General features: G+C 39.9%; 1 protein-coding gene across 8 annotated transcripts in view; it reads left to right on the top strand.

Moving 5' to 3' along the window:
- Positions 1–27,309, top strand: part of pecam1a (platelet and endothelial cell adhesion molecule 1a) — a 93,001-nt gene that overhangs the window by 35,150 nt on the left and 30,542 nt on the right. For 4 of the 8 annotated variants that reach the window (XM_072558817.1, XM_072558816.1, XM_072558818.1 and 1 more), the window contains exons 6-8: positions 465–761; positions 8,591–8,878; positions 26,421–26,702. In XM_072558817.1, coding sequence (XP_072414918.1) covers positions 465–761; positions 8,591–8,878; positions 26,421–26,702 — 867 coding nt within the window. The remainder of the gene's footprint in view (positions 1–464; positions 762–8,590; positions 8,879–26,420; positions 26,703–27,309) is intronic. The other 4 variants (XM_072558823.1, XM_072558824.1, XM_072558820.1 and 1 more) reach the window with 3 other exon arrangements.

Below are 27,309 nucleotides of genomic sequence, written 5' to 3' on the forward strand. Positions count from 1 at the left end.
AAGATTTTGTGCTATTCCTAGTAACAACTTGGTGAAAAGTGAAGGGACATTTTCCCAACTTCCAGTCTCATTTCAACAGCTCAATGTTTCCTCACACAGTGTTTTGATTTGTGCCAAGATCCCTGCAGACTGGAAGGAATGCCGGGATTGGCTTCTCAACTGCTCGGACAAGTCCTCTCAAATGAAGGAGTTTTTGCTTCCATGTACATTCGAAATGGCTGCATGCTTTTAAAATTGCAGCTTGTGTGCAGTTTTGAATAATTTCCGATAGCTCCTTCCACGAGTTGTTCCAATAGCTGTACAAAGCTAAAAGGACTACTGCTACAATCATTGAGAGAAAGTGCTGTAGTAACAGGTTTGGCTAGCTTTGCATTAACCAGGTTATCTTGGGCCACAAAAACTGGCTCTTTTTAATACTAGATAACAAGATCGCTGTATCTGAAATTTGTTTTCTTTCATGACAGTACCAGTTTCCATACCAACTTTAATGTCAACACCCATTGGTGGTAATGTGGTAGAAGACGGTTCTTTGGATCTTTCATGTGCTGTGTTGGGCGGATCCTATCCAATAACTTACAAGTTTTACCAAGATACATCAGAAATTCCTCTGCATCAAATAACATTAAATGCTACCACAGCAGTCCATCATATTGTTTCAATTAAGAATGGGCACAGTGGAAAGTATTCCTGTGAGGTATCGAATTCTGCAGATCAAATCACTCGAACAAAAAAAAGTCAGTATGTTACTATAATTGTAAGAGGTAAGGTCAATTTTTTCAGTAATTTCTTCTGTATAGAAATGGTATCGATAATCTTTTTGAAGTAACTAAGTTAAATATTTCCCTGGAAGCTCAGCACATGAGTACTACTGAAAGGAAAGATGTGTTGTGAAAGCTTTTTGCCTTGCATTCATCACAACAAATGCAAGAATGCCAAATTTCAACAATCACAACAGTTTGTACTGTACACAAAAAAGGGACTGACTGGTTAGTAAGTGAATTCTGCATTCTATATGGCAATGTCTTGTCAATGGGAACAACTACACTAGCCAAATTTGAGATAATCCAGTTGACCTTATAAAATGAATATAAAATAGTCAGCTGTTTGGCCCTTGTGCCTGTACAGAAATGGATTAAACATTCCTACCTCTTTCATTGCCATTCCTGAGATGTTGGCATGTAAAGTCACAATACATAACCAATTTCAACACTGATGTACACAGATTAAAAGATTTTTACTCCAAGATCTCACAACTAACTATCTTATCTGATTAGGTTTTGTAGTAATTGTAATGTATGATATTTACTCTTGCTAGAACTGATGTACATTCTTAAAGTGGGCCCCATGTTCTGCAAATAAAAGGAATACATTTAAGCCTTGTTCCTTTTTTTTGGCTTAGCTTGCAACTTGTGGAGCTAGTGGTTCCCCATTGCCTAAAACATTGTCATGAAAAAGCAATCAGACTCAATTTGCCAAGCAAGCAGCACAGTCTGCAGCTGCTGGTTTATTTAATTTTTAAGATTTACTTTCAAATAGCAGAAGAGCAGTGTTTGTTGACAGTAACTAGAAATGACATTTGGGTAGTCAAAGATAATAAAGTGTAGGAAGGGACTAACATTGAGCAAAAACAATTTTCTTGTACCAAATATCACTGGCCTCTGAAAGAAGGTGAGATGATGCTGTCCTTTCTAATTAGAGTTTTATATATCCTAGAATATTTTTTAAGAGGGGCAGCTGAAGTGAAAACGCAGTGTTTTAAAAAAATACTTCTGAATGCTCGCTCAAGAGGGAATGTTGTAAAAGAGAGTTTTTGATATTAAGTGCAAAACAACGTCAGTGATAAATATCTTTTTGAAAAATATTTATGTCTGTTATTTCCTGGATTGTACTTGCACAGAAGAAATGCTGAAATTTATGCCAGTTCCTTTGGAACAATTAAATGGATGATAGAGAATTTCCACAAAGTTATCTTGGAAGCAGCACAAACAATTGAGGAATTATGTGGGAGTAACAATATTTCAATGTAAGACTGACGTACATCAGTTACAGTATATGCAGATTTACCAAAAGAAGGAGTCTTGCAGTCTTGAGCTAAAACATTCCAGGAAATTCTGAAGCTATGTACTTATTTGAGTATTTTCATATATAGAGCAAATGACAAATTAATAGCCTGTTTCTAATACTGAAGTTGATTATGCCTACTACCAGCAGTAATAGAGAAGCTTTTGAAATTGAATATCTAACTCTTGCCACATTTACTGCATGGTAATATTTCACAATCTGATGTTGGAATACCTGTGTTGGTTATCAAAGAATTTGATTTTCAAAAGAATTCGAATATGGAAATGATTTATTTATGTTTCTTTCTCCATGAATACCATGCAAAAATGTACATATGTTACTACTAATATTTAATTAATGACTAAATTGCAATGTTTCTAAAGTCTTGTAATTCTAACTCTGCTCTTTAACTCTAGCTTCTATAAACACAGAACTCTCAACAACTACATTTCTGCTCAACATACAGTTGATACTTTGAAAGATAGTACACAGGCTACTATCCTCCTAACATTTGTCCCTTCTCCACAATGCCCTCCTCTCTTAATCAATACCAGGTCATGATATTTTAATTGATCCATGATTCCTCTATTCCAAATAGAACAATATATAATGTGTTGCCAGATGAAGAACTGTATAAGAATACTGATTAAATTAACATGCAGTTGTCAAATGAATTGTAGCATTCCCACTGAATTGAATTATCTCACTCTTTAGCTTCCACATCAATATCACAAAATATAGTTAAAGCTTCCTCCTGCCTCGACTTTTTAACCCTGAGCTCAAAGCAGTTTTGCAGCGCTGGGACATGTTGGTTTCTAAAGGATCTGTCATTTAATGACAAAGCTAAACCAGAGCAGATTTCAGATCAAACAAAGATCTATTGTGGGCTTCTATTTACAGAAAATCATACTGATAGCTCAAAGTAAAATATATTGCTCATTTAAAATATATTTTAATCTTTACTGCCTGGATTGGGATAGAATCAAAATTATCTTTACAGATGCCACTGAAATAATGAAAGGGGTGGCACGGTGGCACAGTGGTTAGCACTGCTGCCTCACAGCACCAGAGACCCGGGTTCAATTCCCACCTCAGGCAACTGTCTGTGTGGAGTTTGCACATTCTCCCCGTGTCTGTGTGGGTTTCCTCCGGGTGCTCTGGTTTCCTCCCACAGTCCAAAAATGTGCAGGTTAGGTGAATTGGCCATGGGAAATTGCCCCTAGTGTTAGGTGAAGGGGTAAATATAGGGGAATGGGTCTGGGTAGGATGCTCTTCGAAGGGTAGGTGTGGACTTGGTGGGCCGAAGGGCCTGTTTCCACACTGTAAGTAATCTAATCTAATCTAAAATTCTGGCTCTGATATTCGATCCTCCCAGTAGATATATCCTTTTGCACATTTTTTTAAAACAATTTTATTTTTCTAATCAACCTGTTCAGAGATGATCTTACCCATCTCTGGAGCAGGTGGGACTGGAACTCGGGCCTCCCTACCAGAGATAGGGGCACTACTCTGCTCCACAAGAGGTTCTCCTTCTATCCTTTATTTTAAAGAAAACCTATTTTTATAATGACCTGTTCAGGGATGTTATTACACACCTCTGGAGCAGGTGGGACTTGAACTCTCAGTGCAGGGGTAGAGATACTACTACTGCACCATGGCCCTCGTTCTGCACTTCACTTTGGTTCTGCTGATGGGCTACATCTGCAACTGTTAATCCTTTCCCAAGACATTTATCTGATTTGATGAATGTTTTTAGTATTTTATATTCTTGTTTCAGATATTGTTTGTTATTATTTTAATTATAACCTTTTTCTGTTAAATTTGCGCTATTAAGATTTGATTTTAATTTAAAGGTCATTTTATTTACTTGATTGTAGAGGTGCTGTGTTGGACTGTGGTGAACAAGGTCAGATGTCAGACAACACTGGGTTATAATCCAACAGGTTTATACGAAAACACGAGCTTTCTGACGAAGGGGTAACACTCCGAAAGCTTGTGATTTCAAATGAACATATTGGACTATAACCTGGTGTCATCTGATTTCTGATCTTATTTACTTGGTGACAAGGTATTGTTTTAGCAGCTATTAGATGGGCTTCTACATCTTTTGGAAATTTAAAATGGTTTGCAGATAAAGTTTCTATTTGACTGTATACATGATTTACTAACTTATTGAATTGAGTGGTTAATTGGTTTGCCATTAAGATATTGTTTAAAAATGCAGCCCATATTGTCTTTTAAGATCAGATCCATGCCATAAACATATATTTTTCTGGTTGAAATTTAAGTAGCACAGATATATCTGGGAAGCACATTCCTATAACCATTTAAATAGGAATCTTGTTGCAACTTGGTTTGTAAGCCTTGGATGAAGTTATTGTAAAAGATCATGATGGTGTCAGATGAGGAGTTCCAAATTCAGATATATACTACTATTTCTTTATTATGCATCGTAACACGACACGATGTGCGCCCTGGAGGGGAATTTATAAGTGTTGCTCTTAACATCGATACTGTTTGATGTTAAGAGTAACATCATGCATCAGGAAACTTGATAGTTTATCAGATTGCATCCTGTAGATAGTGTATCTACGCCAGCTGCAGTGCCTCAGTAACCAAATGACTGAACATAGAGATTCATGACAGGGGAACTGAACAAGCATGCAGTGTTGTTTTTAGATGGTATCAAACTTCTTGTGTTATTGCAGATTGCACACAGCCAAGAAACTGGTGCATTTTCCGCAGTTCTTTTCAGCTATGTAAATCACCTTGACCAAGTATGCAGCCTAATTTAATTATTCTATACAAATTGTGCAAGCAAAGCGTGGACTATTTTCTAAATGGGAAGAAAATTCAGAAGTCTGAGGTGCAAAGAGACATGAAAGAATGCTGGACTAGAACTTCCAAGGTAAACTTGCAGGTTGAGACAGTAGTTAAGAAAGAAAATGCAATGTTGGCATTTGTTTTGAGAGGAGTTGAATCTGAAAGCAGGATGTACTTCTGAGGCTCTATAAGGCTCTGGTCAGACCACGTTTGGAGTATTGTGCACAGTTCTGGGTCCTATTTCTCAAGAAGGATGTACTGGCCTTGTAGTGCGTTCAGAGGACGTTCATGAAAATGGTCCCAGGAATGAAAAGCAGAGCATTTGAGGAACACTTGAGCACTCTGGGTCTATACTCGATGGAGTTTAGAAGGATGAGGGGAGATATGATTTAAACTTACAGAATACTGAGTGACCAGCACAGTGTAGCTGTTGGGAAGATGTTTCCATTGGTGGGAGAGACTAGGACCCAAGGGCACAGCCTTAGAGTAAAAGGAAGACCTTTTTAGAATGGAGATAAGGAGAAATGTCTTCAGCCAGAGTGCAAATCTATGGAATTCACTGCTACAGAAGGCTGTGGAAGGCAGGACATTGAGTATATTTAAGATGGCGATAGATATGTTCTTGATTATCAAGGCGAATCAAGGGTGATGGGGAGAAAGCAGGAGAATGGGGTTGAGAAACTTATCAGCCATGATTGAATGGCAGAGCAGACTTAATGGGCTGAATGGCCTAATTTCTTATAAGTAGGCAAGCAGCAAAGAGATCTTTGTCACCTGTACACCAGTCAGTGAAAGTTGAGAAGCCAGTGCAGCAAGCAGTTAGGAAGGCAAATGTTGTGTCAGCCTTCATTGCAAGAGGATTTGAGTTCAGAAATAGGGATGTTTTACTGCAGAGCCATGGTGAAGTCACACCTGAAATGTTGCATGGAGTTTTGCTCAGCCTCCTAGTTGCCATTACGGAGAATGCAACAGAGGTTCACTAGGCTGTTAGGACTAGCCGATGAGAAGAGATCAGCTTGATTGTTTGATTTTCCCCCCTTAGACAACTATATGTGTGGAGTTTGCACATTCTCGCTGTGTCTATGTGAGTTTCCTCTAGATGCTTTGGTTTCCTCCCATAGTCCAGGAAATATGCAGGTTAGGCGGATTAGCCAAACAGTCTACTCTTGCACCTAATTCCTGTGTTTCTAAATAGATATTCAAATTTCACTGATGTATCTTCTATACCATCACCCAACTGAAAGAACTGGACTCGCACAACAGAAGTTGTAGTTACTTTGGTCCAGGAAGAATATTTGAAAACTAACCATTCGGTAGTTGGACTATTGTATATTTTTGAAAAAAAACCATAACTCTAACCATGCTCCTTGAACAATCTCTACTGTAAAGACTACATTGTGTAACATTCAAATTTATTAACAGCAAAATACAAATGGTATATGGGTTAATTAACCTAATTGGCTACAAAATAAAAATGTTTTGCAAGTATTTTATTTTTAATGAGATGACATTTCTAACCATGACTGTCATTTCCTGTTATTGAAGATTCCCTATCAACCGATACGACTTGATAAAAGGGAGAATAAATCACATTTACATCAGAAACAAAAGCATGGAAAAGGTTCATCCCGAAATTCAATTATTCCTTTCAACTTAAACAACTTCTCTCCAATTCACCATCACATAAAGCAATAGCAAGTAACGAGTGCCATTCTTGTGTGAATTCTAACATGCTGTCACTGTTTTGCCTTGGAGTTCTGTGTTATTGCTTCAAGAAGTAACTTCTGTTACGCATTTAATTACAGCGCACTCAATGTAGCTTCAAATCATGAAACTAACTGCTCAGACTTTAACATTGGGGATTTAGGGTGGCAAGCTCCTTTTTTTTAATATACATAATAATGTATGATCCTTTGTACTTCTGTCCTTTAGTATGTTATTTCAACACTTACAATAAAAATAAATTATCATTTATTTTAAATGTTTCATATGTCAAGGTTATCTGCAGGTACTGTGTAATCCTTCTGTTCAATTTCTACACCAGGTTATCAGGTGAATATTATACTCCAAATGTTTATTTATAATACGAAATGCTTCAAATTGGAAAATTATCCCTTTCTTTCCCCCAGTTAATGTACTAAAATAACAGATCTATTTGAATCTTTGGTCAACATGTGTTACAAGTCTGCCTTGGCACTGTTTCCTTTCGGTCAGAACATTGAGTGTTCTGACACCACTCCAGAGATGTAATTTAGGCTGACATATTTAGTGTAGCACAGAAGAAGTGCTGCACAGTGGAGCCTTGAGGTGCAAACTTTCAAATTAAATGATAAAATACCTCAAATGTGTTCCCAGGTGGATTTTAAAAACAGATCCTAGTTAATTATAGAAGGAGGGCAGGGGAATTATTCTGTCTGATATTAATCCTATAATCAGCATCAAAACAGTCGTCCATTTATTTGTCTCATTTGCTGTTTGTGTGAGTACTTTTTTGTACTTTTTGAAGGGATGTAGATACCATTGGGGCCAGCATTTGTTGCCCATCGTTAATTTCCCTTGAACTGAGTGACATACTCAGCCATTTCAGAGGGCAGTTAAAAGTCAATCATATTTCTACCATAGTACAAAAATGACAAAGTTCATTGAGTACAAACTGACTTGGAACATTTTGAGGCTGCAAAGGAATCAAATATGCATTTGATTAGGTATCAAAAGAAAAAAAGATGAATATATTAAGCACAATATTCTAACTTCAGTATCAGGATAGTCAACCTAAACTAAAGGCATGATTTGGAGATGCCGGTGTTGGACTGGGGTGTACAAAGTTAAAAATCACACAACATCAGGTTATAGTCCAACAGGTTTAATTGGAAGCACACTAGCTTTCGGAGCAACGCTCCTTCATCTGATCACCTGATGAAGGAGTGTTGCTCCGAAAGCTAGTGTGCTTCCAATTAAACCCGTTGGATTATAACCTGATGTTGTGTGATTTTTAACTTTAAACTAAAGACAAAAGTGAGGATTGCAGATGCTGGAAATCAGAGTCTAGATTAGAGTGGTGCTAGAAAAGTACAGCAGGTCAGGCAGCATCCGAGGAGCAGGAAAATCGACATTTCAGGAAGGGCTTTTGCCCAAAACGCCGATTTTCCTGCTCTTCCGATGCTGCCTGACCTGCTGTGCTTTTCCAGCACCACTCTAATCTAGAACCTAAACTAGAGGTTTGGGCACAAACTGCATGATTTTCCAAATAAAAATCCTCTGGAGAATGGTGACTGTTCATTATGTTAATGAAAACAAAGAGTAAACGCAGCCTATTAGAGCCTTTGAAATATCACGTGAGCCTATTCTTTATCTATCACCAATGACTTTCCTTACGATTAGAAATACATACTTGCCCTGCTTAACAATTAAGAATATTGTGGTGATTTAATAAATTATCTCAGTAAGGCTATCTACTTTCATAAACTCCAAGAATCAAATCTGAAGCTTTCTTCATCTATGACTCAACTGTATTTACCTATAAATCTTTGGGGAAGTCAGCCTCTTATAGTTTATCCTTAGAATAGATAGAAAATTATTGACTGAATGTGGTTAAAGGTTTGCTGGTCTTCTTAATCCCTGTGGCAATGGAATGTGCTACTAAATTATAAGAAAGTATTGATTTGTTTCTCTCCTAAAAGTATATCTTACAATGCTTTTGTTTCAGTTCCAGTATCCAACCCTACAATAAAATGCAGTTCTTTAAAAGATGTATATAAAACAGGAGAATGGGTAATCCTGCTTTGCCAGTCAACCAATGGAACTGTTCCTATAACTTATTCATTGTTCTCAAATAAAAGACTCATCTACTCGATCTCGAGATCTGATAGAGAGCCTGCAGCTTTTAAAGTTCTCTTAAATGAAACCAAAGATGGCGGGGAGTACAAGTGCAAAGCTGAGAATGAAATTCCAAACTTGTCCAAATACAGCAAAGGAATAAACATTACAATAAAAGGTATGTTTTTTTCCAATCAGAGCTGATAGAATGCAAAGAAGAGATTGCAACCAGGTTTCCTCTCTTTTTGATCAATTGTTTCCTCCTCAATGCACTCAATACATTGTTTGTCCTAACAGCAACATGAAAGTGGTTTACTGGGTTCTTAAAACAGATTCTAGAATAGTGTACATCTTACCATCACATGGATTATGGTGTCAAAATTATTTGGACATTCTCTTTTTGTTCCAGTAGCTGTCCAGCCAAAGTGATTAAAAACTCTAGCAGTTCTGGAAACACGAGGGGAAAGGAGTTTCTTTTGCTGGTTGCTGTTAATCTCTCCGCAATGAAGGGATGCGGCATATGTTTGGTGATCAGTACATCAATTGGAATGAGGCAATACAGAAAAAGTTTGACACTTGCATATTTTCTATAGACTATTACAAGAAACTATCTTATGTACTGCGTAAAATTTCAAAGAGTGAAAGAAAGAAATACCAACAATGACAAACTTGAAATTTCAATTCCGGACTTAGGTGGTTGGGTAATGTTGAGTTGTCAGAGCATGACTAGTTCTTAAGTGCAATAAATTGTTGTAGATCTCGAGTAAAAGCACAAAATTTTTATTTTGTCCAAGTTAAATCCAAATATTTCCCTGGAAGGAGGCATGTCACTGACTAGAAGACAAACCAAGGCATTCAATCCAATAGAAAATAAGTGCTGGAAGAAATATTTTACAAAATGTATAATCAAAGTGTGCCCCAATTGCTAATAACTTTTTCTCCTTGAACTAATGCCTCCAATCATTTCCAGACATGACTTTTCTCTGGCAATCTATTCTAAATCCCACATGAGCAAACACTACATGTCCATTTTTTATTATAAATTCCTATGTCCACATTTATAACAGAAAGTAGTCTGTGTAAAACTTATTATAAACACCTATGTACATTTGACACAGGCAGTAATACAGTAATACACCTCTGCTTGCATTTTCCTGGTCCTTAACCAACACTCCACAAAAACTCCTAAACTTCAACCAGCTCTACTTTGCTGTTTAAGAATAGTATTATTTAGAGTTAAATAACATCAATTATATAAATCTAAGATGCTATAACTTGTATATGTTGTTTGGATAATACCTGTGAATCTTAGTTTAGTAACCTCCACTTTTACCACTATATCTGAATACTTCACTAGATTTTGATAGCCCTATGCAGAAGCCCATAGCAGTTTGACTTGTAAACAATTGTAAACATTTTGAATAGGAGAGACATGCTTTCCACGAATCCAACTTTCTGCTATCACATTTTTCTACCAAAATTTAACAATGGCATAATCAATTACAATGTTTCCCATTCAAACACACTACATACTGCCACAATACTATTTTGAGGATCTGGTCACTAATTTGAGACTGCACAATGAATTTCATAAAGCTCCCCAATTCCATCACCAATTTACATGTTTTAAAAATCTTCAGTTAGTTATATTAATAATAGTACTACTGTTAAAATGATTACTATTACAAATATTTCAGCCAGAAATTCAGGAAATAAAGTAATTGCTGCAGACTCAGATATGCCATCTATGCTTAGCAATAATTCATTCAAACTCTAATCAACACCTGCTTAAAAGTAGCTTACAGGACAGAAATGCAAGTTGTGGTATTTAATACTTGAATGGATAGCATCTCCAGGGCAGAACTATGACCACCAAATTCCTGTCATTGAGCTGCAGTATGCAGATGACACCTGCATATGCACAAACTCAAAGGCTGAGCTACAAACCATCGTCAATGCATTCACCAAGGCATGTGAGAATGGGCCTCAGACTAATGTAGGTAAAAACAATGACTGCAGATGCTGGAAACCAGATTCTGGATTAGTGGTGCTGGAAGAGCACAGCAGTTCAGGCAGCATCCGAGGAGCTTCGAAATCGACGTTTTGGGCAAAAGCCCTGACCGAAACGTCGATTTTACTGCTCCTCGGATGCTGCCTGAACTGTTGTGCTCTTCCAGCACCACTAACTCAGACTAATGTAACACTGCCATTAACGCCCCCCCACCCCCCAACCAAAACCGTGACCTTCAAATTCCACAACGAGTCACTGGATGACGTGAACTGTTTCCCGTATCTTAGGAGCCTCCTCTCAGTATGAGCAGATGTTAACTATGAGGTCTAATATCCACTCTGATGTGCCATTGAAGTCGTTTTGGACATGTGAGGGACAGAATGTTTGAAGTCCGAGACCTCCAAAACAAGCATCAAGTTCATGGTCTGTAGAGCAGCCATGGTCACAAACTCTCCTAGATGCTTCAGAAATATGGACAGCAGACCCCCAATCCTGGGTGAGTTACCAGTAGCACAAAGTCTTGCAAATCCATTGGCTGGATCAGTGTGTCAATGATAGCGTATTTTCCCAGACCAAAATCCCTAGTTCAAAGGCATTGGTCATAAACAACCATTTGTGATGGCAGGCCACATTATCTGCATGTCTGACACAATACTCTGTAAACAAGTACTCTGCTTACCATTGTGAAGCTTGAAGCAATGACTAAGAGGGCAGAGGACACCCTGAAAACCCCCTAAACAAATGCAACATCCCCATCAATGTATGGGGTTTCCCTTGAATGTACAAACATAGCAACGAACATACCAAGTGTAATGAAGTAGAGCATATGGAGGCCAGCGCAAGCAGTAGAGAATGTGTTCAGAATCCAGAGCATTCCATCCACTTACTTCATCAAACACCACCTTCCCCACCAGAGGCAGAATCTTTGACACCAGGATTGAACTATTCAGCTACTGCAGAACCCATTCCTCCTCCTTTTGGAAGCAAGTAATCATTGAGCCTGAGGGACTGCCAAAGAAGAAGCCTGAGTGTTTGCCATGTGGAATCGAAATCAGTTGTTAAATCATTCACACAGCAAGAGTGACTGATCACTTCATTGACCACCAAAGCTTAATTACAGTCAACTGAACCTCTTTTGAATTGAACTAGATTGTAGCATGTTTTCTGTGACAACCTGTTAGCAGTAAAAATTAGGGCAGAACAGTGATGGTAACTTATTTCTAATTCAGACACCATACATAAACCTTTCCAGAAGTGGTTAATGTAAGTTCAAATCTTAAATTTATAGTGCGCAGCCCCTTGTATATATCAGAGTATAGTTTGTAAAACTGAGACAAAGCTCCTAGAACTGAAAACTGGAAAACATTGTATTGTGAATGGGAAAAGTTATGGTTGATGGCAGGAATGGTTGATCAATTGGTTGTGGTGAGAAAATGATACCCTTCAGGGTTCCATACTATGTGGATTCTCCAGTCAACAGGCCATCTGGGAAGCCCTTAGAGATGGAGGCTACATTCACCCCTCCCCCCACATGGCCAATGCTTTTGGCCCTACATATATCCTCCATCTGTGGATAGTCACCAGGAATGGTGGTCTGCATCTCTTTATATACTTCAGCACCACCCACTTCTAACTGAGGAACAATTGATCTTTCATACAGGGCTACTAGACCTCCAAGAAGTCTTGAACTTGTCTTTTTGTTGGGATGACCAGCAGGTGTTCTGTACATTTGTTGAGGAGGCTCATGCTGGACTACAATTGTCAACCCCTTCCTTTTTGGATGATTCCTTTCTAGAGTTGGGAGTCCTTTCCAAGCCTGGCACTGAAGTCCCCAAGGATGATGATTTTTGTTGGTGACTGTGGTGTCCAGGATGGAGTTAAAGTCGCCTTTGGAGTCATCACTGGCATCAGAGGTTGGAGCAGAGGCACTCATGCCCATCGCCGGCTAGTGCTTGGCAAGTTATAGATGGAAAGACATGAGACAATCATTGATGCCAGCAGGGAGCTTAGAGTCAGTTGATGGTTTTGTTCTTCAAATCAAATCCAATTCCCTGCATCCTGATTGTTCCTCTGACTTTCCTATCCAGGAGATGGTGTAACCACTACCTTCTTCCCTTAGCTGCCCTTTGCTTGCTCCTCCAGTCTCCTGCAGGTACTTCAACATTGTGAACTGAGGGCAGTGCTATCAAAGGTATTTTTTTTATTTTGGAATGTACTACTCCGGGAAACCAACTATGACAATCTTCACACGAGTGGTAATCTGACCAGACAAGATGACCATTCTACCTGCCTCCCAAACCCCACCATGTCCATACACAAATAACTTCTGGTGGGATTTTTACCATGCAGGAGCCCACCATCATCTGCCTATAAAATTATACTTCTGCTGCCTTTTGTTTCTTGTGACCAAACACCTTTCTTGGAGTGGCCCAGGAAACAGATGCAAAAGAAATTTGAGGGATCCAGGCCTGATGTTCCAACCAGAGAAGTTAGCCCCTGGTTCCATATAGCATTGATTAGTCTCACCTGGTACTAACATCAACCTTTTGCTTAGAAATCTGAGGGGTGTGGTGCAGAAATTCACAGCTCTATCCCACTTATATTTACACCCAGAAGGCTTGGTAACTATTAGAATCTCTGCCCACAATATTAAATCTCTGTGGCTTCGACATTAAACCAGAATCTGTTGTGAACAGACCTGAGCCTAACTTTCAACCATTCTAGCTCACTCTTGCCAGATTTGTTAGGGAACTGGGCAGTGCATTCTTGGAACATGGGTTACATATTTGGGAATCTATTGCTGATCTTTGGTGGCCTCCTATGTGCACACCACAGTAACCTCTTCAATTTCAGGCTGTACCTTGTACATTTTACATCTCAACACATGAATTGCATTGGAGCTGGCCACTTAATGGTTACAATCTCAATCATTTTCCCCGATAATAACAAGTAAAACACTTTTGTAAAGTGGTTACCTGCAAATGGGAAATCGGTACAATACATCATTTACATTTGAACAGAAAATAGCATTAAATTGAAGTGTTAATGGCTAGGTGCACTGATTTAGTTTGTTGCTTGTACTAAAAGAAAATCATTATTTTGCATTATTTGATGGTTTTTAGCCTTGGAATTTTTGAGCAGGAAAAGGAAGAATATTCTGGAAGGGGATAATCTTAAAAGTAGATTAGGACTTTCCTTGATTTCAAAGGTATATTTCTGTGCTGTTGAATTCTCAGATTATTGTACACATTTTCAGATCTAATCAGCTGAAGGAACCAAAGCACCTTTATATAGAGCCATTTCTTCAATTGTGCCTTAATCAAATTGCTTCATCACTCAGTCAGCTGTAAAGTACTTCAGAGGAAATGGAATTTAAGAACTTGTGTAAAGTAAAAATAAAATGCATTGTCAACAGTTCAGTGATCATTGGAGTAAAAGCAGAAGTTCAGAGAGATCATTGGGTGAAAAACAATTATTTGAAGTCTCTGATGTCCAAAAAACAATTAGGATACAAAGGTCAATAGGAGGAGAAGCCACAGAGACTGGAGAGATAATTGGAGACCAGTACCAGTAATACACATCTTACTAATAGAAACAAGCATTTGTACAGAAGCAAGTCCAGTGTACAGTGACTAGGAAGAGATGATTATTACTAATTTCAAATTTCATTTACTTTGGTTGGAAAGAAGAATCATAGCAGTATTAACAAATTAGTCTGCAGCTATTCCAAGAATATTTAGGTATGACGGCAATGTGAAATGCATTACCATCACTGGCTGTTGCTGTTACAGTATACAGGGTAACATAGATTCTAGTAAAATTAGGTCATTAACACAATTATAGAGTTGCTGATATAAAAATGAAAAAAAGATAAATTTTGGATATCATGTATATCCAAATCCTGACAGATTTATAGCTGAAATTTACAGTTCAGTTATTCTCTGCTCACTTTATTGCCATTTAAGTTGAAGACTCCCCTTGATTGTGAACCCCCTGTGTAGAAGCAGAGAGATTGATTAGTAGAGCATATTATTAAAATGTTGGATGGGTACGTCTTATGTCTGTTTTTGTCACACTATTCAAACAATATTCAAATTTAAAAATGGCCATTCCATTCTTTAATGTCATCTGTCACACTGTAATTCGGGAGTTCTGTGTGTTCGTTGTTTTTTTTTTCAATTTGGTCATGGAGATGTGGTTGTCATTGGGTTATATCAATATTTTTTGTCTGTCCCTAATTGCCCCAGAGAGGCTGTGATGAGCTGCCTTCTAGAACTGCTGCTGTTCTTAGACTGGAGATAAGCTGTTAGAAAGGAAGGTCCACATCCAATAACTATGAAGGAATGGCAATATATTTCTAAGTCAGGATTGTATGTGGCTTGAGAAGAAATATTTTCAATAATTTATATTAAAAATCAACTTGGACTGGAAGGACCACAAGCAATAAATGCGATGAACAGTTTCACCATTAAATTGTTGTGTGAAATCTGCTCGCTGGGATGAGCAATAATTCATCTCATTTGGGTACACTCGACAAAAGTCAAGTAATGCCATTGAATAATTGGTTGCATGCCATCTAGTTGAAAATTTCCTCCACTATTAATGGGTCCCGTTGTCCTTTTTTACCAGGTTTCCCAAACACTAATTTCAAACATATGATCAGTAAAAAAAAAAATCTGTTGGTTAATTCAAATCTCCAGGTGTAATAAGTTTTAAATAAGTCATCAACCCTGCACATTGATCCCTCAATACTTACTGAATGGGGATAAAACCACCTTTTAAACCATTCATGTCACGGAGTATTCAAATAATGGGTTCAGTTTATGATAGACTGTGACATGTTGTTACATGTTATGATATCTATAAGTAACAATGATTAAGTCACTGAAGTGATAGTAACTCACAGGCATAGTTCAGAATCTGAAACTGGAGATAAGCCCAATCAGGACTGGGAGCAACCACTTGAAACACAGTTCACTGAAACTGTGCATGTACCTGGGACCAGTGTAATGTGCATTGTTGAGATAAAGCTGGCAGGTAAAAATTATTTACAGGCTTTCCCTTTGGTACATGGGAAGTTAACTTCTAATGCATGATTTGAAGGGTTGCAGCAATTCATAGGGTTAAACCATGTCATTCTGTAAACCAAGAACATACGTTGAATTTTTCTAAAAATTGGCTAAGTGTCAGCACCAGGTCAGTTTGCTGTCCCCAAGCTCTAGCAAGTTTTCTCATTCAGTATTATGCTGCTCACCTTCAGTATGTACCATGCTTCCATGGTGCTGCTCTCATGCTCACCAGTGCTTGTTTCTGCCAGGACATTCCTGTTTTCTCACTGCTAGCACTATGTTTAAATCCTAGCTGTGTAAGTTCAAATACTGCCAGCTAGGAATTGCCCCAGAAATTCCTGATAAGGGCACATTGGCACTCTGATTTGCAGACAGGGTCCTGGTGGATGGGGTTGTGAAGAAGACAACTATCTAACAGGTGATCTCAGAGACCATAGCACCAGACTGTGCCGCACTGAATTGCCACAGTCCTTCTGTGTTCTGCAAGGGTATCTTCTCTGTGCTGGCTGTGGAAGAAATGTCTGAGGTCCCTAGTACTCAGTGGACTGCCGCAGACCAAGTGCCTACTCAGCTGCAGACAGAAGATCCTGTTGAGTCGGCCATTAATATCTTTGCCAAAATGCACAAGCTGACACAGAATCAGCAAGAAGTTTATCAGAGACACTCTGGAAACTGGACTGAAGGATGGAGAGGTCTACCAATGTCATCTGAACTGTGCTGGTTCTGGCAGATGCACGTGTCTAACTCTCCATGGAAGAGCCAGGTTAAGCACACCAAGTGTCTGACAGATATGTGCATAGACTTGCACTCCATCACCGAAGTCATTGCCTATATCAAGGCAATAAGGGTACAACAGACCTTGACCACACTCCAGGTGCCTCTTGCTCACAGGCTGATGCTGGGAGATACCCAGTCTGAGGTAGAAATAGAAACAGGCCTCACGCAAGTCTCCTCTTGGAAGTGCCTGGCCCCTTCTGTTCCACCCAGCCTGCAATCCCTAACCCTGGTGGAAGTTAAAAGTGATGAGGATGAACCTAGTTCTGGCTATTACACTCACAGCATTACTGAGCCCTCTAGCCACAAACAATCTAGGCTTGCCTATCCAAAACTCCAACACCAAAAGGGGATAGGGTAAACATTCTCATCCCAGTTGTGGAACCTGGGACAGCACCTAGGTATAGTAGAAAGAAGATTAAAATAAAAATTGGGAGAGGGCCTGATGATGCACCAGGTGAAATTTGATTGCAAACAGATTATCAAGTTTACCGTGTAAGCAATTGTCATTTTAGCTGCAGGATAGCCATCATGAGCACTACATGATGTTCGAACCCTGTCAGAAACACAGTTACTTTTCTATAATACACATATTAGCATGAAAAAAGTGAGGATTGCACATACTGGAGGTCTGAGTCAAAACTTGGGGTGCTGGAAGCGCACAGCTGGTCAGGCAGCATCCAAGGAGCAGGAGAGTCGACGTTTTGAGCATAAGCAATTCCTGATGAAGAGCTTATGCTCAATGTTGACTCTCGTGCTCCTTGGATGCTGCCTGACCAGCTGTGCTTTTCCAGTGCCACACATGGAATCATAGTCATAGAGATGTACAGCATGGAAACAGACCCTTCGGTCCGACCCGTCCATGCCGAACAGATATCCCAACCCAATCTAGTCCCACCTGCCACCACCTGGCCCATATCCCTCCGAACCCTTCCTGTTCATATATCCATCTAGATGCCTCTTAAATGTTGCAGTTGTACCAGCCTCCACCACTTCCTCTGGCAACTCATTCCATACACGTACTACCCTCTGCGTGAAAAAGTTGCCCCTCAGATCTCTTTTATATCTTTCCACTCTCACCCTAAACCTATGCCCTCTAGTTCTGGACTCCCCAATCCCAGGGAAAATACTTTGCCTATTTACCCTATCCATGTCCCTCATAATTTTGTAAACCTCTATAAGGTCACTCCTCAGCCTCTGACGCTCCAGGGAAAACAGCCCCAGCCTGTTCAGCCTCTCCTTATAGCTCAAATTCTCCAACCCTGGCAACATCCTTGTAAATCTTTTCTGAACCCTTTCAAGTTTCACAACATCTTTCCGATAGGAGGGAGAACAGAATTGCATGCAATATTCCAATAGTGGCCTAACTAATGTCCTGTACAGACCTCCCAACTCCTGTACTCAATACTCTGACCAATAAAGGAAAGCATACCAAATGCCTTCTTCACTATCCTATCTACCTGCGACTGCACTTTCAAGGAGCTATGAACCTGAACTCCAAGGTCTCTTTGTTCAGCAACACTCCCTAGGACCTTACCATTAAGTGTATAAGTCCTGCTAAGATTTGCTTTCCCAAAATGCAGCACCTCTCATTTATCTGAATTAAACTCCATCTGCCACTTATCAGCCCATTGACCCATCTGGTCCAGATCTTGTTGTAATCTGAGGTAGCCCTCCCTTGACAATAATAGCATGAACCTTTGACATGATTGGATGAGGCAGCATCACATGTTGTGAAGGTTTCCTTGAGTTTATAATTGTGAATTTAATAAAACAGGAAAAATGAATAATGAATAAATCAGTCAACTAAAATGGAGGTTTGCAGCCCTCTGCACCTTCAAAGCATTTACATTCAGTGAAGGATGACTTCAGCCAAGATTAGAGTGGTGCTGGAGAAGCATAGCAGGTCAGGCAGCATCCAAGGAGCAGGAATATTGATGTTTCAGGCAAAAGCCCTTCACACAATGCATATCCATTGAAAGCAGTTGCCAAAGAAGCTCTGCTTGGGTTACTGCAGCTGACACTGTTGTGTTGTAGGATGGTGAAGGTGATGTACCTTCTGATAAACAGCCTCATTTTCCTACTTGTCACAGTGCTGTGGCTCTCACAGAATTTTATGACCCATCATTTAGATTTGTGTGCTCTGTTATCTGGAGCAAAGCATCCAAGGATTAAGCAGTACCCTCAGTCCTGAACTTCATGACCTCCTCGGTCCCTGTGCATGAAAGTATTGTATTGTGTATAAACTGAACATTGTGACATGGTGTCCTGATGCCTACCTCTATACAGAGTATACAGCCTGTTTGCCCTTCTCCCATCTGTATGGCATTCCATGATAGACTAACAACAATAGGTCTCCACTTTCACCGTATCGTGAGGGCATCGTTGGTTGTCAACTCTACGTTAGGAGGCCACTCCATATCTGCTGAGAGTTGATGCTTGTCCTGGACTTCCAGGTGCACATGTTCCTCATCAATTTCAGTAGATGCTCTTAATAGCCAATGGCAATTTGTGTGCCTGAATTGATATGGATCAATTCCAATGGGCTAATCCAGGTAGTATCAGGAACAAAGCAACTTTTCAATAATGTGATCACAGCATCTATAAATGACATATCAACATCGATCTCCAAATATTGAGTCAGTGAGGCTTCCAACAAGGAAGTCAATGGGATGCCTCTATATGTACTTTTTACATCGTGGACTTGATTCAGTTGTATGCTACACAAGCCATTTGGCACATATGCAGTAGGAGTTTGTAAGGGTCATAGGAAGAATAAGAATTTCTATTGCCAGCCTCCACATTACTAATAAAAGGCAGCACTGTGCACATTTTATAGTCCAAAGTGTAAGGCAAACAGCACCTGAACATCATGCAGGCGATAAGACTTTCAATTGTGCCTGTGAATTGTAGAGGTTATTTGAAAATTTACAGCTCACCTGACATAATTTCTGCTTCACAGCCATTACTAGGATTAATTTGTACTGTACAATGACATGGTCAAGATTACTTGTGCCCAGGAATTTTGGTTGACATGGTCAGTGCGTGAGATTCACAATGATAATTCTGTGAGATCAGAAGATGTCTTTGACCTGTACAGTGTGATTGTTCATTGCAACTATTCCTCAAAGGGATCAGAACCCTCAAGATCTAATGTTTCAATCAAGTGGCATTTTACTCACCTAGACTCTAACAGATACAAGCCTCACCTGTCCAACCTTTCCTGATAAGAGAACCTGTCTATTCCACATATTAGTTTAGTAAACCTTCTCTGCACTGCTTCCAATACATTATATCTTTTCTTAACTTTAGTGATCAATATACAGTAATCCAGATGTGGTCTCACCTGGATTATTTGACAGACCGGGAAGCCAATGGGCAGTCTCCCAATGTCAACTAGAATTTCCAACTGTCAAATGGAATGCTCATCAAGCCAGTAAGTCATCCGCAAATAGGTAACAACGTCCCAGCTAGATCTTAGATGCTTCAATTCATGTACAAGGCTCCATGCTCGTAATCGGCTGCAACTTATAGTAAGGAAGCATTCCCTCAGGTCAGATGGCTCTAATTCTTTTGGCTCCTATATCAACTGATCGGCATGGCCCCCCCCATGTTCACCGCCATCCACAATCTGATAGTGGGGCTGATTGTTTAGCACCAGATGACTTTCTATTGGACCTTTAAGCTCAGGAGCCCACCTGCTATCCCTAACTGGAGTGGAAGTCCTTGAAGAGGCAGTCGTCTCCCAGATCTGCTTATGAGTCCCATTGTCATTTTTTCCAGGTTCTCCAAACACCTATTTCTTGCCCAAGGTATGACAAGTGACAAAAATTTAGCCTGTGGATCTGCAATGACTTCATGTCATAACCATAACTCATTCTAGTCCCCTTTAGTCATCAGCTTGCAGAAACATAGATAGGGAAATTTAGATAGTAATTCAGAGGGGATTGTAATGAGTGAGACGTGGAGTACAAGTGAGCAAAGGTCAGTGATGGTATCTTGAGCAGTGAAAATGTACTGCTTAAGGGGAACCAACTCCGTTAATGAACCAAGAGTTCAAGCTTTCATAAAGATAGATGTAATTTCAGCATTGTGTGATGGTGCAGACATTGGCAGATTTTCAATCAAAATGTTACAGATGGTAGCTTCCAAGAATAGATTATCAATGTCCAACCTTGTCTGCTAATTTTGTATTTCTTCTTTTAGCAGCATTTGACAGTTTCAGGGCGATCGCTCTCCGTATACCTCTCAGTGTTTTAGAATCTTTAAGTGCAGAGATCGTCCTGAGAAATGTTGTAAACAGGTTATGAATGAAATCTGAGGATTTAGATTAGCTATCCTTTAGAGACATACAGCATAGAAATAGGTCCTTCTGCCCACCATGAATATGCTGACCAACAAATATTAAACTACACTCCCATTTACCTGCACTTGGTCCATTGCCTACAATGCCCCAGCACTTTAAGTCCTCATCCAGATGCTTTTCAAATGGGACAATACATACCTCCTCACTCCCTCAGGCAGCATTCTGATTATCTCTATCACCTTCTGGGTGAAAAATTGTTTCTTCAGATCTCCTCTAAACTACTTCTTCATCGTTATAAACTTATGACCTCTGCTCTTAGACACCTTCTGCCATGGAGAAGAAATTCTCATGATCTGTCTCTGCCTCTCATGATTTTGTATACCACAATCAGATTCCCACTTCGATCTCCTCTGCTTTAGGAAAAACAAACATAGCCTATCCAGTGTCTCCTAACAACATCCTCCTCCAACAACATCTCCTGTGCATCCTCCCCAGTAAAATCATGTCCTTCCAATAGTGTGGCAACTAGAAATGTATATGGGATTCCATCTGTGGCCTAACCAATGTTTTATAAAGTTGTAACAAGTCTTTCTTGCTCCTATATTATATGGCTGGGTAATGAAGGCAAGCATCCTATATGCCTCCTTCGCCATGCTATCGACCTGTGCTGACATCTTCAGGAATTGATGTACACGTACACCAAGGTCTCTGTGTTCCTCAGTACTTCCTAATGACCTATCATATATTGTGCATATCTGTTCCGTATCAAACCTCCCAAAACACATCTCCTCACACTTACTGGGATTACTCCCATTGCTATGCCCAGTTTATCAGCTAATTTATATCAACCTGTAGCCTGAGACCATTTTCCTCATTAATACCACCACCAATTTTCATGCCATCTGCACACTTGTGGATTATACCTTCTATATTCACATCCAAGTTGTTAATGTATATAGCAAACAGCAAAAGTCCCAGCATTGATCCCTGTTGTATACCACTGGTCACAGGCTTCCAATTACAAAAAGAAATTCTACACCACTCTTTCCCTCCTATTTGTAAGTCAATTTTAGATCCAGTTTGCCAATGTGCCTTGGTTCCCATTGAAGTCCCTAACGTTCGTGACTGCACTAACGTCATTAATATATTTAATTACCTTTTCAAAAAACATAATAAACTATGTCAGATAGGATCTACTCTGACAAATCCATGCTGAATATCCCTGTTGAATCAATGTCTTTACTAATATTGATTAATCTCCTCCTTCAGAAATTTTTCCACTGACATCAGACTAACTGCTCTATGCTTACGTGACCTATCCTTGCTGCCCTTCTTGAACAAAGGAACCACAGTCATCTGGTGCTTCATCTGTGGGCAGTGAAGTATTGATTATATGTCAGGGATCCAACAACCTCATCCCTTGCCTCCCATAGCAGTGTAGGATATATTTCATCAGACCCTGGGGATTAATTCACTTGTGTGCCAGCTAAAGCATCTAATATCTCTTCCTTATTAATCTTAATGTGATCTAGAATCTCACCATCCCAACTCAGATCCTTGGATACAATCAATGCCTTTCTGTCCGTGAATACAGATGAGAAAGTTTCATTTAAGACCTCATCGATGTTCACTGTCTCCACACACAGGTTGCCTTTTTGGTCTCTATAGGTCCCACTTTTTCTCTGGTAATCCTCTTAATCTTAACATACTTATCAAAGGCCTTGGAGTTTTCCTTGAACCTATCAGACAATGATATTTCCTGGCCTTTCTCTGCCCTCCTAATTCCTTGTTAAGCAACCTCCTATACACTATATTTTTGAAAGGCTTTCCCTGTTTTTAATCTCCCGCACTTGACATATGCTTCCTACTTTTTATCAAACTCTCAAAGTCCCTTGACATCCTGGGTACCCTGGACTTATTACCCTTGCTCTTAAGAAGAACACACAGGCCCTGAACTCTCTCAAGCTACTTTTAAAAGACACTCACTTCCCAAATGTAGACTTAACTACAAGTGGCTGCTCCCAGTCTGTTTGCCAGATCCTGTCTTATGATATTGAAATCAGCCTTCCCCCAATTTAGACACTTAACTTCTGCACTATGTTTATCCCTTTCCATAATAACTTTGAAACTTACAGAATTATCATCACTATCCATAAAATTCTCACCCACTGAAACTTCAACCACTTGACCAGCTTCATTGCCTAGGATTAGGTTTAGCATTGCCCCATTTTTTGGATTAGTGGTGCTGGAAGAGCACAGCAGTTCAGGCAGCATCCGAGGAGCAGGACTGTCTTTGTACTGGCATGGAAAGCTCTCCTGGATGCAATTTGAAAATTCCACCCCTTCTACACTTCCACACTAAAGTGATCACAGTTAATGTTAGCAAAGCTGAAGTCCCCTTCAACGAAACTTTTCTGTGATTTACATGTGTATCTGCTTCTCTATCTTCCCCCGACTATTGGGACACCTGTAGTACAATCCCAGCAGCAAAATCGCCCATTTCTACCCAGATGGTCTAATTTGAAGACCTTCTAGAACATCCTCTTATTATTGCAGTGATGGTTCCTTTTATCAATAATGAAATGCCTCCACCTCATAACTTCCTCTCCCATTGCACCTGAAACTTATATACCCTGGAATGCAGAGTTGCCATTCCTGTGCTTCCTTCAACCATGTCTCAGTGATTACAACAATGTCACATTCCCATGCGTTGATCAATACTCTTAAGTTCATCACTTTATCAGTCAAGCTCCTTGCATTAGATAGATATAATTTAGCTTTCTAGACCTCCCATGTGCTCTCCTATACTGGACTGTCCTAGCATTCCTCCTACATCTGACCGGACCTTGCTTCCGAACTTACATCTATTCTGTGCCCCTTCTACTTGAGTTTAAGACCTCCCAAGCGAGCATATTGAACCCGTTCTGGTTCAGTTGCAGTCATAGCAGCTTTACAGATCCCACTTTCCCCAGAAGCTGTCCCAGTGATCCAAAAATCTAAAGCTTTTCCTCCTACACTATCCCTTTAGCTACGTCTTCTTCTGTCTTCTCTTCCTATTCATATACGAGGTAGTGTATGACCGTGGAAGTAAGCTGGTGATTATAACTTTTTAAATCAACTAACTAACGCTGTCAATTCCTGCTGCAGGACCTAATTCTTTTCTTCATGCTCCCCCCTTCAGAATGCCCTGTAGCCATTCTGAGCCATCTCCAGTTCTCGCACCAGGGAGGCAACATAGCATTCAACAATCTCATTTGTTACCATAGAACCATCTCTCAGCTTACCTTACAGTTGAGCCCCCCATTACTAAAGCTTTTCCAGTCTTTTTCTTCCTCTGCTGTGCCATAAATCTGATTGTTGAGAATCCACCCCACCAGCATCCAACACAGTATCTCTGTTTGAGAGGAAAATGACTATAGGGGGTTCTCATCCTACCTGCCCATGCTTCCTAACCGTTTTGGTGGATACACCCCCCCCACCTCCCCAACCATGCTTTTCCATTTATGTTGCCCTTATTAATCATGTGACCAATTTGCTAAACATCCTAACCACAATGTCCCCATAGTGAGTCCACCCGCAGCTCCAGTTGCTCCATGAAGTCAATCACCAATTGCAACCAGACACACTTCCTGCACATGTAGTCGCTATGGACATGGGAAGCGTCCCTGGTTTCCGACTTATCACAGTAGGAGCATTTCACAAAGCTGAGGTCACCTGCCATTGTGAACCTTATTGCTACAGACAATAAACTAGGAACCAATTACTCAACCTTGTCCGTTAGTCATTAAAGCAGATTTCTCTCTCTCCCCCTCTCAGTTCTTTACAAACTACAAACAATACTGTGTCTCCCTCCTGGTACTACTCACTCAGTTTCTAAAGCTGGTTTCCAAACAGCCAATCCTCTTGTCCTGTGTTACTTTATGACCCTTAGGAGCCTCACCTTAGGATTCAGGTTCAATACTCTGACTGAGTTTGATCCACACCTTCCCTACTGCAATTCCGATTGAACTTGATCCACTCCTCTCCCTCTCCCTCTCCTGCTCTGACTGAGCTTACTCCTCTCCTCTCCCTCTCCCTCTCCCGCTCTGACTGAGCTCACTCCTCTCCTCTCCCTTTCCCTCTCCCACTCTGACTTAGCTCAATCCTCTCCCTCTCCCTCTCCCTCTCCCTCTCCCTCTCCCACTCCAACTGAGCTCAATCCTCTCCCTCTCCCTCTCCCTCTCCCTCTCCGACTGAGCTCACTCCTCTCCTCTCCCTTTCCCTCTCCCACTCTGACTTAGCTCAATCCTCTCCCTCTCCCTCTCCCTCTCCCTCTCCGACTGAGCTCAATCCTCTCCCTCTCCCTCTCCCACTCTGACTGAGCTCAATCCTCTCCCTCTCTTTCTCTCTCCCTCTCCCTCTCCCACTCCGACTGAATTCGATCTGCTCTCTCCTGCTGCTAAGTTTGATCTGAGCCCTGCTCCTCCAATTTTACCAGAGGAACCACTGCCACTGTTAACCCTAACATTCTGGGGGATCTGATGATGGTGTTCTCTTGCAACAGCAACAGGACTAACTTCTTCACTAGATACCAGCGGTTACTTAGAATTAGAAAACACAAGTTCCGAGGTACGTACATTATAATAATCATGCCTTGTGTGCACTGGGTCCACCTCTGGACAGCACTGTCAGAAGGCAATGCTAAACTCACATGCCCAGTTACAGATACAGTCAGTAACTCATTTGAGAACCACTATGTTTTAAACACCAGCCTGAGGAAGCATCAGACTAAGTTTAACAAGCCTAGAGCTGGACAGTGATAATACATCATAGCTCTGGCACTGGCACACATAACATGGAGCCACAGCTTAAAGATCTGATTCTGCTCACATTATGTCCTGTGTGCCTATTGTTCTTCTGAAGGTTTGAGCAAATTTCATAAATTGAAATATGATTTTGGATTCACTTGGTAGTTAAGGACTATGGATGAAGCCATTGTTGATAGCAATAGGAAGAGTTAGACGCAAGTACACACTGCAAGGCTAAAGGAACCTTGTTTAGTTGTTTAGTTTGTGCAGTCAGAACTGGGTTCTGATTCACAACATTGTCACATTTGTTATATTCCTTTTGGTTGTCCCCAGACTGTATTTGGACATTTCCTTCTCTAGGCTTCCTAATACAAGCCAGAGAAGCATGCAGTACGAACCAGAATACTTCTGGTCTTAAAGGAACAGATGTCTACGTTTTAGCAGATGAAGAATAATTAATTTTCTTGTTGCTATAAAACCATGTATTTACAGACTTATTGTTAACAATGCAATGAGAAAACTGCAAGTTTATAAATGATTTTCGCTCAGCAACATTAGACCATCAACTGGTTTAATGGCATATTATGAATTATTGTAATTTAAACACATTTATTTTAACAATGACCTGTTTTGTACCATTGGCAAACAATATCATAAGTTTGGCCTGCCAAGCTAATGGGTGATTAAGTGACAACTGCTGTTTGAATTTATTTTTCTAGTTAACAGAAATATCATTTAAAATATATCATATCAATAACTTCTTTTCATTGCAGTTCCTGTATCCAAACCACTGATTTATCCTCTGTTGAATTCTACCAAGGTGAAGTTAGGGGAGACTGTGACACTGCACTGCGTAACAAGCACAGGAACTCTACCAATCACTTACACACTGTATCGGAATCAATCAAGTCTCCAATCAGCTACTACAATGCAGGCAATACCAGCAGACTTTAACATAGCAGTAGATTCAGTGGAGCATTCTGGAGTGTACAGCTGTAAAGCTGAAAATCAAATTTCTTCAGAACACAGTAATGGATTATCCTTTCGTATTTTACGTATGTATATGCCTAATGTAACTTTATCTTCATTCTGGGTTATAGGTGTCATTTGAAGTGTTCATTCTATAATATTTATTCACATTCTAAACACAGCTTTCCCAGTTCATAAAGAAGCAACTTAGATTTCTTAAGTAATTACTTAAGTTTTCTCCTTTGTGTTTCTCTTTGTCCACCATGATGACACAATTATGTTTGTGGTCCTGGTGGCTCTTTACCATCTCCCCCAAGTCGACATTCTTCATCCAAGACTTTAGACTATTGATTTCAGCAAACTATTTTAATTTCGGCAATACAATGTCCAATTTGCAAATAACAAGGTCTTATCAACAGCAATGTGATAGGGACCAGTTAATCGTGTTTAATGATATCAATTGAGAAATAAGTACTGTTCAGAACTATAGGTAGAATTTTCTGGTCTCTTTCTTAAAATACTAGTTGGGAAAGGTCACAATGAAATTACTTAACATTGCAGCTAGAACCCGGCACCTCAAGAACTATAGCACAGTCTCAGAGTCTGCTGAGATTTTGTGCTCAAGTGTCTGATATGTGATTCAAACACACAGCCCAATGACTCAGAGGCATCAAAATAAAACAAAGAACTGCA

Source organism: Chiloscyllium punctatum, chromosome 39 (assembly GCF_047496795.1).
Source record: "Chiloscyllium punctatum isolate Juve2018m chromosome 39, sChiPun1.3, whole genome shotgun sequence".
Taxonomy (NCBI): Eukaryota; Metazoa; Chordata; class Chondrichthyes; order Orectolobiformes; family Hemiscylliidae; genus Chiloscyllium; species Chiloscyllium punctatum.